At 37.9% G+C, this 16,285-nt stretch overlaps 1 protein-coding gene and 1 pseudogene across 1 annotated transcript; both read left to right on the forward strand.

Moving 5' to 3' along the window:
• LOC109834498 lies at nucleotides 1,080-2,214 on the forward strand. The gene has a single exon (XM_020402534.1). It carries the CDS (start codon nucleotides 1,340-1,342, stop codon nucleotides 2,141-2,143), a length of 804 nt encoding a protein of 267 aa, XP_020258123.1. The 5' UTR covers nucleotides 1,080-1,339; the 3' UTR covers nucleotides 2,144-2,214.
• The window catches only part of LOC109834499, a 31,362-nt pseudogene continuing 22,853 nt past the window's right edge, over nucleotides 7,777-16,285 (forward strand).

The following is a 16,285-nucleotide window of genomic DNA, read 5'->3' on the forward strand; positions in this document are numbered from 1 at the left end:
CTTGCTTATAACTCTTGTATATCTATCTTGCAAGAATATATTTGTATTAGTTTTAATTGGCATAAAATTGGATTAGATTAGCTTAAGACCCTAATCAACCCCCCTCTAGGGTCTAACAATCTACTTTGATTCATACAAACTTTTTTGTCAATATGTATGGTTGGAATCAGAATATTAATGTTTTAATCTATTGTAATCTGAACAATGACATTGATGTCAAAAGGCGTCTTGTCATATTCAGGCAATGCAATGATGTAACAGGTCTCAATAGCACAACTTCAGAAGAAGTGACCTCTCTCAAATTAAAAACCATAAATTAGTCCAAAAGTCGGTCTCAATAGCACAACTTCAGAAGAAGTGACCTCTCTCAAATTAAAAACCATAAATTAGTCCAAAAGTCCAGATAATTACTAACAAATGAGTTTGATTGACCTCTCTCAAATTAAAAACCATAAATTAGTCCAAAAGTCCAGATAATTACTAACAAATGAGTTTGATACAAATATGATTCAAGCGCACTATTTAATAATTAATCAAGAGTCATGACTGTAGTAAACAATATAAGGAAAAAAGTGATCTTGTAGAAGGATGAGAATTTTTACGATTTATTTCTTCATTGCCATGCTGAGCTCAAGACTTTTTGATCCATCACGAAGAAAGGTGGAGTGGCCTGAATAAATTTTTTTTTCTTACTGTAGAATGATCTCAAATATTATGATATAAAAATTGGAGTAGAAAAAAATTGAAATTAAAGAAAATTTCTTTTTATTGGAAAGTAAAAAAAACATAAAAAATAAAAAGAATATTTTGCGGAAAAAAGGGAAAAGAAAAAAGAAAAAAGAAAAAAAGGGAGATGAGAAAAAAAAGGAAAAAGAAAGAAAAAAACCACGGAATAAATAGGAAAAATAAATAGAGAGAAGGACCAGATATACAAGATTAGGAAAATAGATTAGATAGAAGTAAAAATAGAAAATATGTTAGGCTAATTGATTCTCATAATCATAGTTAGAAAAGATTTATTTCATCTAAACCATTAAGATAAAATCAATAGACTAAAATTAAAATAGTAGTCTCTTCGCTATTTTTTTTTTCGGTGGAGAGAGATCCAAATCTTGGAGGGATCACAAACTTCCCAAAATTTGAAGTCGGTGCGGACTTGCAACCTTCGGAAACCTGAGACTTCAAAGTTACTTTCTAATCCCATTGGAATCAGGAGTCCAAGTTCGAAGGGAATTCACAACAGTAGCTTTATAAACTCCTCCGTGTTGAGATTTTTCTGCCGTACGTACGTCGTTGTCTCGGAGTAACTTTCAATCTTCTCTCAGCGACGAAGACGACCATGGCGACTCCCCGCCTCCCTCACGAGCTCTTCTCTGCACAGCAGAAGGATGCCGCTGCGTCCGACTCTCCGACTCCTCCGGTTCGGGCTTCCTCTCCTATTGAATTCCCCCGCCTCCCTCATGAACTCTTCAAGAAGGAGAAGAAAAACAACGTAGAGCTGATCCGAGGCCCCTGCCATCTCTTTCTCGGCTCAGTCCCATCACCTCCATCTTCTTCCGATGGCGGCGACGGTGATGAGTTCACAAGCAGCGGTACCGTCAACGTCGAGCTGCAGTTCAACGACTGGACCAAAGTAACCGTCCCAGAAACTGGCTCTCGTGGCTACGCCTTCCCCTGTCCCCTGGCCAAGGAACCCTTCATCCGCTGTGTTAGCTTCAGAGCATTAGAGTCCTCGCCTCTCCCCGACTGCCAAGATATTCCAGAATTCCCCATGGAGCATCGTCACCGTGAGTTCTTGAAGACGGAGATCCGCGAGTTTGTCCATCAAGCGGTACAAGAGGCTGTTGGCGCCAAATCTGACGTGAATGTTTATGTCAATGTCTACATGGAGAGGCGGGTGGGGTACGAGGAGGCTGCAAAACTGGCCAGGGAGATGGAGGCTGCAACGGAGGGGAGATGGAGGGACGAGAGGGAGGACGGCTGCGAGAAGAGAGAGTGCGCCGTGTGCTGTAACGAGATAGAGAGCAGGTGGTCCGAAGAGGGCGAGCTCTTCTGTGGCCATGTTTTCCACTGGGGATGCATCGCACCGTGGATGAGTAGGAAAAATACATGCCCCTTGTGCCGGTGCGTGCAGACTAACTAGTGTAAACCAGAAGACTGTGTGAATAAAAACAGTCTTGCTAGCTACTTGCCTTTGTTTTGAGTAAAGTTTTCAGCAACGTGAGTATTGGATATATATTTTGCACAGTTTTTAGTTTTGCTCTCGAGATATTACTGTTCTGTAACTTATATTTGTGGACTCTGTATTTTTATTAGACACGCATCCTACTTACAAAATAGATACGTACATATGTTGTTGGGAAATACACCCAGAAACAAAATGCAGGACTGAAATTTATAGTCAATCATAATTGGTCGAGCCCTAGGGAAGTCAAATTTTGCTCATACTCATTTACCCACCCAACCCGCCCATCAATTGGCCCGCCCAAAACCCACCCATTAAGTTAAATGGGTCTAATCGGGCGGGTTCATTTCAAACTATTCTAAATGGGTAGTAAATGGGCAGTTTATATTCACCCATTTGCCCACCCGATCCCCAAAACCAAAATTCGAACCCCTGAAGCAGCAGCAGCCAAGGTCGTCGTCTCGCCTCCCGATGGCCGATCCCGAGAACTCATCGTCGTCTCCAACCTCAGCCGGGTTCAGCACCGACCGCCTCCCTCCGACGACCAACTCCTACAACTCGTCCTCCTCCGACGAAGACGAGGCCGCACGTCCGATCCCAACGTAATCCCCGACGACTGACGCTGTACCCGACGGCGATGAGGAGGAGGAGGAAGGGGAGGATCTCTACAATGATAACTTCATGGAGCCAGTCCCTTCAAATTCACTAATTTCTTCCTATTTTGTTTAGATCTGTAACTAGGTGATGTCGTCAGTCAATTCAAAAGCCCTAACTTTTGTTTCGGTTTTGTATAGCGATTATCGGAGATTGGATGAGCAAGATCAGTATGAGCCCGTGGGACTGGACGATTCGATGGAGGATGAGAGGGATCTCGATCAGATCATTGCGGATCGAAGGGCGGCCGAGGTTGAATTGGATCAAACCGAGATCAATTGGGACAAGTAAGACAGCCATACTCCTTTTGACCTATTCCTGTCTTGCTTAATCAATTACTACGATACATTTATTTATTTGAAAAAAAATTAGGGCTTTTTTTTTGTCCTAAGTTATGAATCTGAACCGGGGGTTTAGAAGGGGAAAGATGTTAAAAACGACGAGAATCTAACCAATTTTCGAGAAAGCTGATATTTTTGGTGAAATATTAGTATGCCAGTTTTTTTGGTAGCTACAAAAAATGTGATGCTAAATGGTGCGATGAATACTTTTTATTGCTGGAGATCAGTTTAGTGAAATTTGGCAGTGTTGCAGGCTCATTAGAGTTTGAAAATTATAGAAGATTGAGAAGAGAAGAAAGAGAGGGAGGGGATTGCTTGGCCTCATTGAGTAACAAAAATTGATGATGCTACAGTTGGGTGAAGATATTATTGTTCAAAAATCTCACACCAGATACTTGTGTTACAATAGTGTAGGTTAAGCACTAAAAATGATCAAAGTTAGCCCACATATTCCCATTAAAGTTTCACCTATGATGAATGAACTTCTACCATCTACTACTATACCTCTTCGTTATTCAGCGACCCTTTTATCTTGGTTGGATTTAACCAGTTATCATGTGTTTCTCCATCACATTCCACTTCTTTGTGAAGAGTGCCTTCAAGATGATAGATCATTACCTGTCCTCTGAATTTATTGTCAATAAACTGAACAAGCCCATAGACATGAAATAGGTGACTTTGGCTATAACTTTTCGATCCAAATGGTTCAATTTTCAAACATAACAGTCGAGGGTGTGTTATACATCCTTCATCTCTTTCTGTTTCCTGCATCCATGATGAATATAAATGTAAGAGTGGGAAAGTATTATGAACGTCAATCTCAGCATAATCGATATAATTCTATTTGTCTATCTCGTCCTACCAATTTACCTTATTCCAGTTTCAGCATCATCAAGGTCAGCATTTGAAAATCTATGGAAATAGAGCAATTACAAAGAGCTCTTTTATTTCAACCAGTATCCCAAGCTATGAATAGACAATAGAAGCAATTTACTTGCTGTAATTCCCACAAATTTCCTTATGACACAAGAGAACAAGCTAACCATGTCAAACAACACATTGTCACAGACATGCTATAAAGAATTTAGCTCTGGAGTTGGTCACAGTTCAGAGATCTGCGTCATCCCTTTGTAATCTGTTCTGATTCTTTCAACATAAAATTCAAATACGTCATGCTATGGTTCTTGCTAGGTTCAACATAATATTTAAGAATTTTTTGTAAGCCTACTATATATGGTCTATGTGCAATCTATCCTTTTTTTTTTGTTATAACATCTCAGTTAGTGAAAGATAGGTCTTGTTTTCTAGTATATTTATTAATATCTCATTTAGTGAAAAGTTTGATGACATTCCTTTTGGCACTTCATATGAGTATATGAATGATAATCATATGTGATGGAATATCTAAGGATGTGTACTACAAGCGACACTTCATGCAACATTCATTTACAATTTCCATGTTAGATTTAACAGGAATTGGGGCTAGAGGTTTTATTTTTGGCCCTCCGATTGCACTAGCAATTGGTGCAAAGTTTCCAGACTAATATCTGCTGCTAGGATGAACATATTATGTTAGTTTGACCAATAAAAATAATTAGCCCTTATGTATTTTGCTTCTGGTTACTTGTGGAAGAACTGGAACTCTAGGATGAACATATTACTGCTAGGATGAACATAATTGAACTGGTTGTTTGCTTGTTTCTTTCAGGGTGCATGAGGTGTTACAATCAAGAAAACTAATCTTGCTTTAATCTTTGGCATTTATGATGAGCCAATGACTCTTGGGCAGTGCAATATGATTGTTGAGAGGCTTGGTGATTATCTCAATGAACAGGGATTTTAGGTTTGTTGTGTTTCCTTTTTCTATTCGGGTTTGGTGTGGTCCCTCGCATTGCAATGCTTGAAATGAATAATTATCAGTTCAACAATTATGTGGACTCTCGTGAGGGGTTTGATGTTTGGTTAATGTGTTTGTTATGATCCCTATCCCATCAAAATTTTGTTTGTATTTTTCCTTTGATTGGGGTTATTGTGGCATTTTAAGGCGAGTTGTGATGCTTATTCATAAGACAGGTTTGCACGTTCGAAAAAGTTGTGCGCTATTTGAATTTCTTTTTGATGTGGTATAAGTGGCTTCTTGTGGCATTGGTTATTGTAATAAATAATGTATATCATTTTACAGGTGATGTATTCTTTGAGTTCTTTGCGCTTGGCATAGTAAAAAGAAAAAAAAAATACATGATTGGTAACTTTAATGCTATCTTGTTCAATATGTTCATGATATTCTTAAATAGGTTATGTACATGCATGTGCATATTTTGATAATTCAAAATGTTTACAAAAAGCCCCCCTAAATTTTATAAAAAGCCCCCAATAGTTTACGAAAAAACCCCTAAAAGTTTACAAAAAACACCCTAAAAGTATTATACATATATAGCTACTATAGTTAAATGGGCAAATGGGCGGCCCGTTTATTAAATGGGCGGCCCGTTTATTAAATGGACGGTCCGTTTATTAAATGGGCGGGTAAAAATCCGCCCATTTAGAAAATATTAAATGGGTCATAAATGGGTAAATGAGCAAAACATGCCCGCCCATTTATGGCCCGCCCATTTAATACCCAAACCTACTTATTTAACATCCCTATCGAGCCCCCATGCTTCACATCATGAGCTATGTGAAATTTATAGTCAATCATAATTAGACAGATTACAACGCAAAGAGAAAAGTTTCTTCTATCTTGGAGTGCATTTAGATGATAAATCAGTAAGTTTGGACATAGTTGTGATTTCAAAGGTTCAAATTTTATACAACGCTGAGAAGTTTCGGTTAGACTACAAGGTACCATTTGCACAACTCCTCCCTTCTTCGATTCACCGATGAACCCATCAAGCAGACAGTGGCAATACCATCTGAAAACAGCCTCTTGAAATCTTGAATAGTTCAACAGTACCCAAGAATCATACAAGTCCAGGAAACCACATTTAACAGCCTCTTGAAATCTTGAATAGTTCAACAGTACCCAAGAATCATACAAGTCCAGGAAACCACATTTCTTTCAGGCATTTCATCAAACAGATTATAGGTAGTGAGGGTCGCGTCTCAAGGATTTGAGGAGGTGGGTTGTTGAGGATTTGGGCAAGGAGTTTGAGATTGTGATTGCAGGGAACAAGGTTGGACATGGATGTTTGTAGTTTATGGGAAGCATTCATCAGGGAGAAAGTTGTTAGTTCAGTTGCATGTTTCCTTTGGTTACTTTCTTGGATTTTGGATTTTTAAGTCGTCGGAGGTTTGTTGGGTTTGGCGAGAGAATCGATATATAATTGTAAAAAATTGTCCCACTTTTATCGTACTTATATACATCTAAAATTCATTGAGGTAAAAATGTAGAACTACTTCTCTGAATTTTGTTTTTATATTTTCTTTCTTTTCTCTATCGTCCCTTTCCCAATAGCTTCGGATCACTTCTCCTCCTAGTCCTATCGAAATATGTTACTTTTTTTACATATATTATAGTTGCGTACTTAATTTAAGGTAAAAAATAAAAAAAATATTAAAAAATAACTAAAATTAAATGGTGAGGAAAAAAATTAGTGGAAGAAAGGGAACAAAATGTGGATCACTTTAATCATTTTAGATATACACTACAATAATAATTCAAAAATAAATTAAAAATACATAAATTGTTATTATTATTGAGTTAAGTTCACATAACTCCTGAACTTTGTTTATCTCACACAAGCCCCTAAACTTCACATTTCCTCATCGGACCCCTCTTACCTGTAATTTCCAAATAACTACAATCCTTGAAAAAAAAAAGAAAATCCTAAACTTTGTCATTTGTCATTTACAGGCAACATACTACTTCCTAAATCTTAAGTTTTTTCTCAAAAATCTTTATTTATTTGCAAATCACATGTAGTGGGCTCGGTGAATTAAATTCAAAGTTCAAGGGGTTTTATGAGATACCCCAAAGGTCAAGAGGTTATGTGAATTGGCTCTCGAAGTTCAGGGGCTTTTGGTGAAACTAATCCTAACTATTAGTTCCAGTCTAACTAATGGTCATTCAAGACTAACTAACATTACAACAAAAAGTTATTAATTAATAATAGTAGATTTAAAAAATATAAATAGTATTGATACCATCAAACCTATTACTTGTATTTTTTGATCATCGAAATTTTTCTCATGTCATTTTAGTCAAAAAAATATTTATTCTCAATTATCCCACTGAATCATGGTTCTAACAAAAAATGTTTCAAGGTTATTCAACAAAAAGAGACATTAGAAATGTACATTTTCTCAATTACTATTATTAGACATGCGTGCACCAACATGTAAAGGGGTAAAAAGGAAGCCTATTTAGGTTACAATATTATATTTCAATCTCATTCCTTGAAATTTTCATACCAAATACATATTTGTTGTTTTTGGTAGCTCTTGGTACATGACCACATGTCATGTATACTTGATTAATTCCATGCACCCTTTTTGTTTCCTCAAAAGTACATTTCCCCTCCTAAAACCCCTTTAAAAAGCCACAGCAAATACATCACCCAAAAAGTTGAGAGATTTTTGAAAATCTTGAATTTTGCGATGGCCCTCTCTATGACCAATCCCTCCTCTTTTCTTCTCTCTTTAAGAAAATATCATGGTTTCTCTCTCCCTCAGCCCTCTTTTAGACCCATCTCTAGATCAAAATCTCTCTCCCCAGTGGCTTCTCTTGGGATCTCTCAGACTTTATCTAAGTTGAAGAAGTAGGGGAAGGTAAGCATTGCTTTTTTACTTGTTAAAATGAAATTGTGTTCCTTTTGCTTTTCATGTTTTGTTTTGGGTTGATATGTTGGTCAATTGATACTCTTTCTAGATATATTTGATCTATTGTTTATGTTGTATATGAGTAATAAAGATTATTCAAATTTTGTAAGGTATATGAAGAGTTGGCTTGCTTTGTTTATGTTGTATATGAGTAATAAAGATTATTCAAATTTTGTAAGGTATATGAAGAGTTGGCTTGCTTTGTTTATTGGGTTTCACAGAACCCTCTGAATTTTAAGGTGTTTTGCACGAACCCCCCTTGAGGAACTGAATTTTAATTAGGGTGTTTCGTGCAAACCCCCCAAATTGCTTAAATTAGAGAAAGTCACCGGACTTTCAAATTCCTACTGAATCCCCCTGAACTGTTGGAAAATCTAAGCAATGAAGAACATCCATGTTAATACTAATTTTGACTTTTCTCAAAACATAGAAGAGAAGGTATTGTTCGAACTTCAAATGGATGTATGTCAGTCACCAGTTAAGCTAACCTCTAATGTCCTTCTTATCTATGTTGTAGGTTGCCCTCATACCTTACATCACTGCTGGTGATCCTGATCTCTCAACAACCTCAGAAGCATTGAAAGTTCTCGACTCATGCGGTTCTGATATAATTGAATTAGGCTTGCCATATTCCGATCCTTTGGCAGATGGACCTGTTATCCAGGTTCTACCTCATTTCTTTCTCAATATTGATTTTTTCTCTTTCAGTAATGTAGATTGGCTATATACTTGTCTATTTTTCAGGCGGCCACTACTCGTGCCCTCACAAAAGGAACGAGCTTTGATGCAGTTATTTCCATGTTAGCAGAGGTACGACATTCTATAGTATTTTCATTCGAGTATGCGCATTGATTACTTCTTGCAAATGTTGCCTCTACAATTTTAGTTGCTCGTATAGATTCTTAATCCAATATGTAGATTGTAGTCAGCATTCTCTTCAGGGTCTTGAGTGTCTGTTCTATTGGTTGTTTGATGATGGAATATTGTCATTTGATTGCTAATGGATTTTGTTTGGGGCAAAGGATGAAACCAAGGTCTCAGCCACTTCCATTTAGACTAAGTCACCAGATTGGTTTATTTAGTATAACATATTGGACAACGAGGTGATTTACTTGCTCTGGCTATGATAAGGTATTAGTAGCGATCAGTTTTCATCAATTAGGTGCAATTGCTGCCCGCTGCTATGATTTTGGCACCAAACCATCACGTGATGACACATGATCTTCTCTTTACCCTTTAAATGCTGATGTGGCATAAGATAATGACATAGCAAAGGTAGTGTAGCCTCATGATGATTTGGTTCCGAAATCATCACCTAAAGCAAGCAACTGGACCTACTTGATGAAAACTGATCAATTTTGATACCTTCTTGTAGCCGGAGCAAATAAAAATACCTTGTTGGCAAACTAGTAGTACTAAAAATACCAATCGGGTAATTTAGCATTTCCATTTATGAGGTGTCTGAAATGAAGGAATTATTCATATAGACGGACATAGTTTTTAGAAGCTAGTGTGCTATTTGTTTTCACGTCTGGGATAGTTTGAAAAATCTAACGCATGCTCAACTTATCATATGCTAGTGTGCTAACTGTTTTCACGACACATGGCGTTAGACCTCTATAGAACATTCACCAGGTACACTTTTCTATCAACTCTATTGATTGAATATCGCATGGTTCTTTTCTGGTCATTTTGGTAATCATTTATTGTAGTTATGCCACATAGAACAAGGTGACGGATAAACATTTAAACCAATTCTCATCGGCATGGGCTTCTAAGAAGTTCATGGAGATAATAGCTATTCTTGACTTTCGACTTAATTGATTGAGAATTTGCTAGACCTTCTTAAGATTGATGGTGTGCTACCATTTTCCACGCCATACAAACACTTTATGCAGAAGCTTCAATCAATGATTGTGGAACAATATATTGGTCGAGTGTTCTCAACATTTCACTCTATATATAGGACAGGGTAGATTGCGAATATACTCCCTGGAGTATTTCCCAATTATGAATAGACTCCCTTGTAGTTCTATTTGTACGAATAGACCCCCTGCAGTATAACCCAATTGCCAATAGACTCCCCTATAGTTTTATTTGTGTGAGTGTAGGCATATAAAATTGCTTATAGGTCCCTTAACACGGCTCAACACGAACTAATGAACCATCGGGCGACGTATCTAAGCACGATCGTTAGCCCGTCAACACCGAAGCCAAACAATGTGCGACGGAGCGGATTAACGAGGCTACGAAGCTGACGAACCACACGCGAACGACGGAATGAATCCACTCGCGTGCGGAATCGAACCAACGGTTCAAGGAGTCAACGAGTCATCCATCCAGACTTCCAAATCAGGATTCAGAACAAATCGGGGTTCAGAACAACGCCACAGGCAAACTCGGATGAATCGCGATCGAGTCACGATTAGTTTTGGAATCGAACTCAGAAGTAGATTTACTGCCAAATCAGGAATCAAGTCAACGAATCGATTCCAGACCAATCAACCGCATAACCGAATCACGGGCGAAGCGGATACAACAACCGAACGACGGAACCCAAACACCCGGAGGGGCTCGGCCGAAACCGAGCCACCTCAAGGTGGCTCGGCCGCGCGGGCACAGTAAAGAGAGCCTATAAATAGGCCCCCTTGGTTCATTTGTGAGGGGTTGGAAATTTTGGAGGCGAAGCTCTGCTAAATTCAGGACTCGAAACTTAAAAAAGATTGGAGCTTTGGGACTTCGGGGACTCACTCTTCCAGATCTGGTGCTCAGCGATTGTCAATGCCAAAAAAGGCAGGTGTTCGAGAGGATCGGATCTCAGATCTACGCAGACGTACTCCGGATCTAAGCTTGGTCTTAGATCTCGAGACTTGGACGATTGTTTCCATGGTGAATCAATCCTCCCCGGTTATTATTTCCTTTGTGGAATAATACCCGTCGTACTGCTTAGATCTGATCGGATCTAGATCTCGCGGTGGTCCACGGATAAACCCCGGTGCAGGCAAAGAACCCACACAAAGCAAGAGACCGCAAAACAGGATCTTGCGATTCGTTCGACAAATAAGGAGAAAGTTGTAATTTTCTTTATTTTCTTTGATTTTCATTGTAACCGGATCTAAAAAAGACCAGATCTTTGTAATCGATAAACTATTACAAGAATTTGCAATGGAATCAATGATGAAGAAAACAACGATTTTCCACGCGAACAGCCGTTGTACAGTAACGACTAGTTTCCAGTTTTATTTTTTCATGAGATTTTGGGGTTTTCTTAGGTTATTTTCTTCTACCCTATATATATACCCTCATTGCATTTATCATTTCCACAAAAAAAAAAGAATGTTTTAAACAAGTTTAAGATTGTTTTAACAAGGGTTTAAGTTTTGGTTTAAGTTTGTTTAAGAAGCTTTTAAGTAGTTTTAAGTTTCGGTTTGTGAAGATAATTTCACAAGAGCTAGAGGAGATCATCCATTGGTGTTTGAACATTCAACTCTTCTCTCTCTCTCTTGTTATCATATAAAGAAGTTTTCCTAAACCCAATCTAGCTATTTTATATGTTTGATTTTCATTTCCATTAAGCTAGAATTTATTTCAGTTTAGTTTGATTCGATTTATCTCTTTGTTCACACGTAACCTATTGAGCTTATTGATAATCATATTTTATTATAATTTTATACCCTTATTATCTATTTTTAATGAATAAATATACCACTAATAATTGTTTTTATATTTAATTGCAGGTTAATGAAGAATAAAGCCCAAAAATCTCATCTCTCACACTTCCTGAGGAGCGAAGCAAAACTCCAATCCAAGAACGTTTGGGCCCACTAAGAAATCCCCAAATGACGCAACATGCTGGGGGTCGCCGCAACCCTCAACATGACAAAGAAATCATGGCACCCAAGCGCACTATGCTGCGCATTGAAGTTCAGGAGCCCGCTGAGAATTCACGCCCAAAAAGGCAGGTCTCAAGGCGCGTGACTCTTGAAAGTCCAAAGAAGGCAGTTCTACCTCAGAAGGAAACGTTGTTGTCTGATGATGATTACGTTATACCTGAGAAATCGTGCCAGCACACGATAGGTTGCTCTGACTTTCAAACAGACGAGTTGTACTATCGTGCTGGGGGTACGAGCAAAGCCAGAAAGAGAAGTCCTCGAAGACTAGAAACTCAGTGCCCTTGTTCAAAGCTCATTCGGGTAGTACTGTCTGAGTGCAACTGCATCAAGGTAGTCCTCGAGAGAATTTCAGTGTTCGAAAGGCTTAGTACCAAAATGCCAAAACCAAGGCGTAGGCGTTTTCGGCAAAGAAGGACGGTGGTTGAAGATGAAGGATTCCCGAGGGTCACTGCTAATATGACGAGCAAAGAGACCTCATCACGGGATAATCTCGAGTCGATTCTGAAAGCATCCCAGCGTCTAATCCGTTTACATTCTGGAGCAATCGCACAAGGAACTTATGGTAGGGTTCGGACAAGAGTACTTTCAGAAGGTGAAGAGTCGGATACCTGTTCCGCAGTCGCATCAGATAATACAGTGTCCAGCGAGGGGGAACCCCGCGAGTCACTGATGATAAGCGCGGAACAAGTGGCCAAGATGCTCGAAGATGCCATAGCCAAACAACAGGAAAGCTTTAGGTTCGAGATGCAGATGGCCATGCAGACTATGAGAGAGATGGATACCTGCTCCGCAGTCGCATCAGATAATACAGTGTCCAGTGAGGGGGAACCCCGCGAGTCACTGATGATAAGCGCGGAACAAGTGGCCAAGATGCTCGAAGATGCCATAGCCAAACAACAGGAAAGCTTTAGGTTCGAGATGCAGATGGCCATGCAGACTATGAGAGAGATGCATGAGCAACAAATCCAGGCATTGACGAACCAGCGAGGTGAACCAAGCCACCGTAACCAGGTTGTTCAGGAAGAGGAGCACACGGATAGGGATGAAATACTCCGAAAAGTATACGAGTATAAACTGCTTCTTAATACTCCGAAAAGTATACGAGTATAAACTGCTTCTTAATACTCCGAAAAGTATACGAGTATAAACTGCTTCTTAATACTCTGAAAAGTATACGAGTATAAACTGCTTCTTAATACTCTGAAAAGTATACGAGTATAAACTGCTTCTTAATACTCTGAAAAGTATACGAGTATAAACTGCTTCTTAATACTCCGAAAAGTATACGAGTATAAACTGCTTCTTAATACTCCGAAAAGTATACGAGTATAAACTGCTTCTTAATACTCCGAAAAGTATACGAGTATAAACTGCTTCTTAATACTCCGAAAAGTATACGAGTATAAACTGCTTCTTAATACTCCGAAAAGTATACGAGTATAAACTGCTTCTTAATACTCCGAAAAGTATACGAGTATAAACTGCTTCTTAATACTCCGAAAAGTATACGAGTATAAACTGCTTCTTAATACTCCGAAAAGTATACGAGTATAAACTGCTTCTTAATACTCTGAAAAGTATACGAGTATAAACTGCTTCTTAATACTCTGAAAAGTATACGAGTATAAACTGCTTCTTAATACTCTGAAAAGTATACGAGTATAAACTGCTTCTTAATACTCCGAAAAGTATACGAGTATAAACTGCTTCTTAATACTCCGAAAAGTATACGAGTATAAACTGCTTCTTAATACTCCGAAAAGTATACGAGTATAAACTGCTTCTTAATACTCCGAAAAGTATACGAGTATAAACTGCTTCTTAATACTCCGAAAAGTATACGAGTATAAACTGCTTCTTAATACTCCGAAAAGTATACGAGTATAAACTGCTTCTTAATACTCCGAAAAGTATACGAGTATAAACTGCTTCTTAATACTCCGAAAAGTATACGAGTATAAACTGCTTCTTAATACTCTGAAAAGTATACGAGTATAAACTGCTTCTTAATACTCTGAAAAGTATACGAGTATAAACTGCTTCTTAATACTCTGAAAAGTATACGAGTATAAACTGCTTCTTAATACTCCGAAAAGTATACGAGTATAAACTGCTTCTTAATACTCCGAAAAGTATACGAGTATAAACTGCTTCTTAATACTCCGAAAAGTATACGAGTATAAACTGCTTCTTAATACTCCGAAAAGTATACGAGTATAAACTGCTTCTTAATACTCCGAAAAGTATACGAGTATAAACTGCTTCTTAATACTCCGAAAAGTATACGAGTATAAACTGCTTCTTAATACTCCGAAAAGTATACGAGTATAAACTGCTTCTTAATACTCCGAAAAGTATACGAGTATAAACTGCTTCTTAATACTCTGAAAAGTATACGAGTATAAACTGCTTCTTAATACTCTGAAAAGTATACGAGTATAAACTGCTTCTTAATACTCTGAAAAGTATACGAGTATAAACTGCTTCTTAATACTCCGAAAAGTATACGAGTATAAACTGCTTCTTAATACTCCGAAAAGTATACGAGTATAAACTGCTTCTTAATACTCCGAAAAGTATACGAGTATAAACTGCTTCTTAATACTCCGAAAAGTATACGAGTATAAACTGCTTCTTAATACTCCGAAAAGTATACGAGTATAAACTGCTTCTTAATACTCCGAAAAGTATACGAGTATAAACTGCTTCTTAATACTCCGAAAAGTATACGAGTATAAACTGCTTCTTAATACTCCGAAAAGTATACGAGTATAAACTGCTTCTTAATACTCTGAAAAGTATACGAGTATAAACTGCTTCTTAATACTCTGAAAAGTATACGAGTATAAACTGCTTCTTAATACTCTGAAAAGTATACGAGTATAAACTGCTTCTTAATACTCCGAAAAGTATACGAGTATAAACTGCTTCTTAATACTCCGAAAAGTATACGAGTATAAACTGCTTCTTAATACTCCGAAAAGTATACGAGTATAAACTGCTTCTTAATACTCCGAAAAGTATACGAGTATAAACTGCTTCTTAATACTCCGAAAAGTATACGAGTATAAACTGCTTCTTAATACTCCGAAAAGTATACGAGTATAAACTGCTTCTTAATACTCCGAAAAGTATACGAGTATAAACTGCTTCTTAATACTCCGAAAAGTATACGAGTATAAACTGCTTCTTAATACTCTGAAAAGTATACGAGTATAAACTGCTTCTTAATACTCTGAAAAGTATACGAGTATAAACTGCTTCTTAATACTCCGAAAAGTATACGAGTATAAACTGCTTCTTAATACTCCGAAAAGTATACGAGTATAAACTGCTTCTTAATACTCCGAAAAGTATACGAGTATAAACTGCTTCTTAATACTCCGAAAAGTATACGAGTATAAACTGCTTCTTAATACTCCGAAAAGTATACGAGTATAAACTGCTTCTTAATACTCCGAAAAGTATACGAGTATAAACTGCTTCTTAATACTCCGAAAAGTATACGAGTATAAACTGCTTCTTAATACTCCGAAAAGTATACGAGTATAAACTGCTTCTTAATACTCCGAAAAGTATACGAGTATAAACTGCTTCTTAATACTCCGAAAAGTATACGAGTATAAACAAAGAATCAATACTCCGAAAAGTATATGAGTATAAACTGCTTCTTAATACTCCAATAAGGTATACGAGTATAAACTATTCCATCCTCTTTGTTGAGAAGTTTCTGGAGAATATTTTTCTAAAAATAATATTCTTAAGGATAACTTAACATAACTCCCAGGAGTGTATGAGTATAAACTAGAACTCCCCGCTCCAACTCCTTAAGAGCTTAAACTGTGTAGACTCCAAAATACTTACGAGTATAAACTGTGTTAAACGCCGGACAACGCGTCACAATGAAGATTCAAAGCCGTCAATCGATGGTCAATTCCGTGTTGAAACAACCAACTCGAGCTAAAAAAGCCAAGAAATCAAGAATCGACTTCAAATTCAAAATTCCGACAACGGTCAGACAATAAATGCAGCACCGGAACCCTCTCAAGCATTCGACAAAGCACCGAATAGCCTGGAGGATTGAAGGAATCGAGAACAGAAACCATTCCAAGATCCCGTTACACCGATTGAAGGTTGGGACAGTCATATCCAAAGTATTCCAGACTCTTCTATAAAAGAACGAGACTGAAATACTTTGGATGGGGTATCTGTAGGCATATAAAATTGCTTATAGGTCCCTTAACACGGCTCAACACAAACTAATGAACCATCGGGCGACGTATCTAAGCACGATCGTTAGCCCGTCAACACCGAAGCCAAACAATGTGCGACGGAGCGGATTAACGAGGCTACAAAGCTGACGAACCGCACGCGAACAACGGAATGAATCCACT

Source organism: Asparagus officinalis, chromosome 3 (assembly GCF_001876935.1).
Source record: "Asparagus officinalis chromosome 3, Aspof.V1, whole genome shotgun sequence".
Classification (NCBI taxonomy): Eukaryota; Viridiplantae; Streptophyta; class Magnoliopsida; order Asparagales; family Asparagaceae; genus Asparagus; species Asparagus officinalis.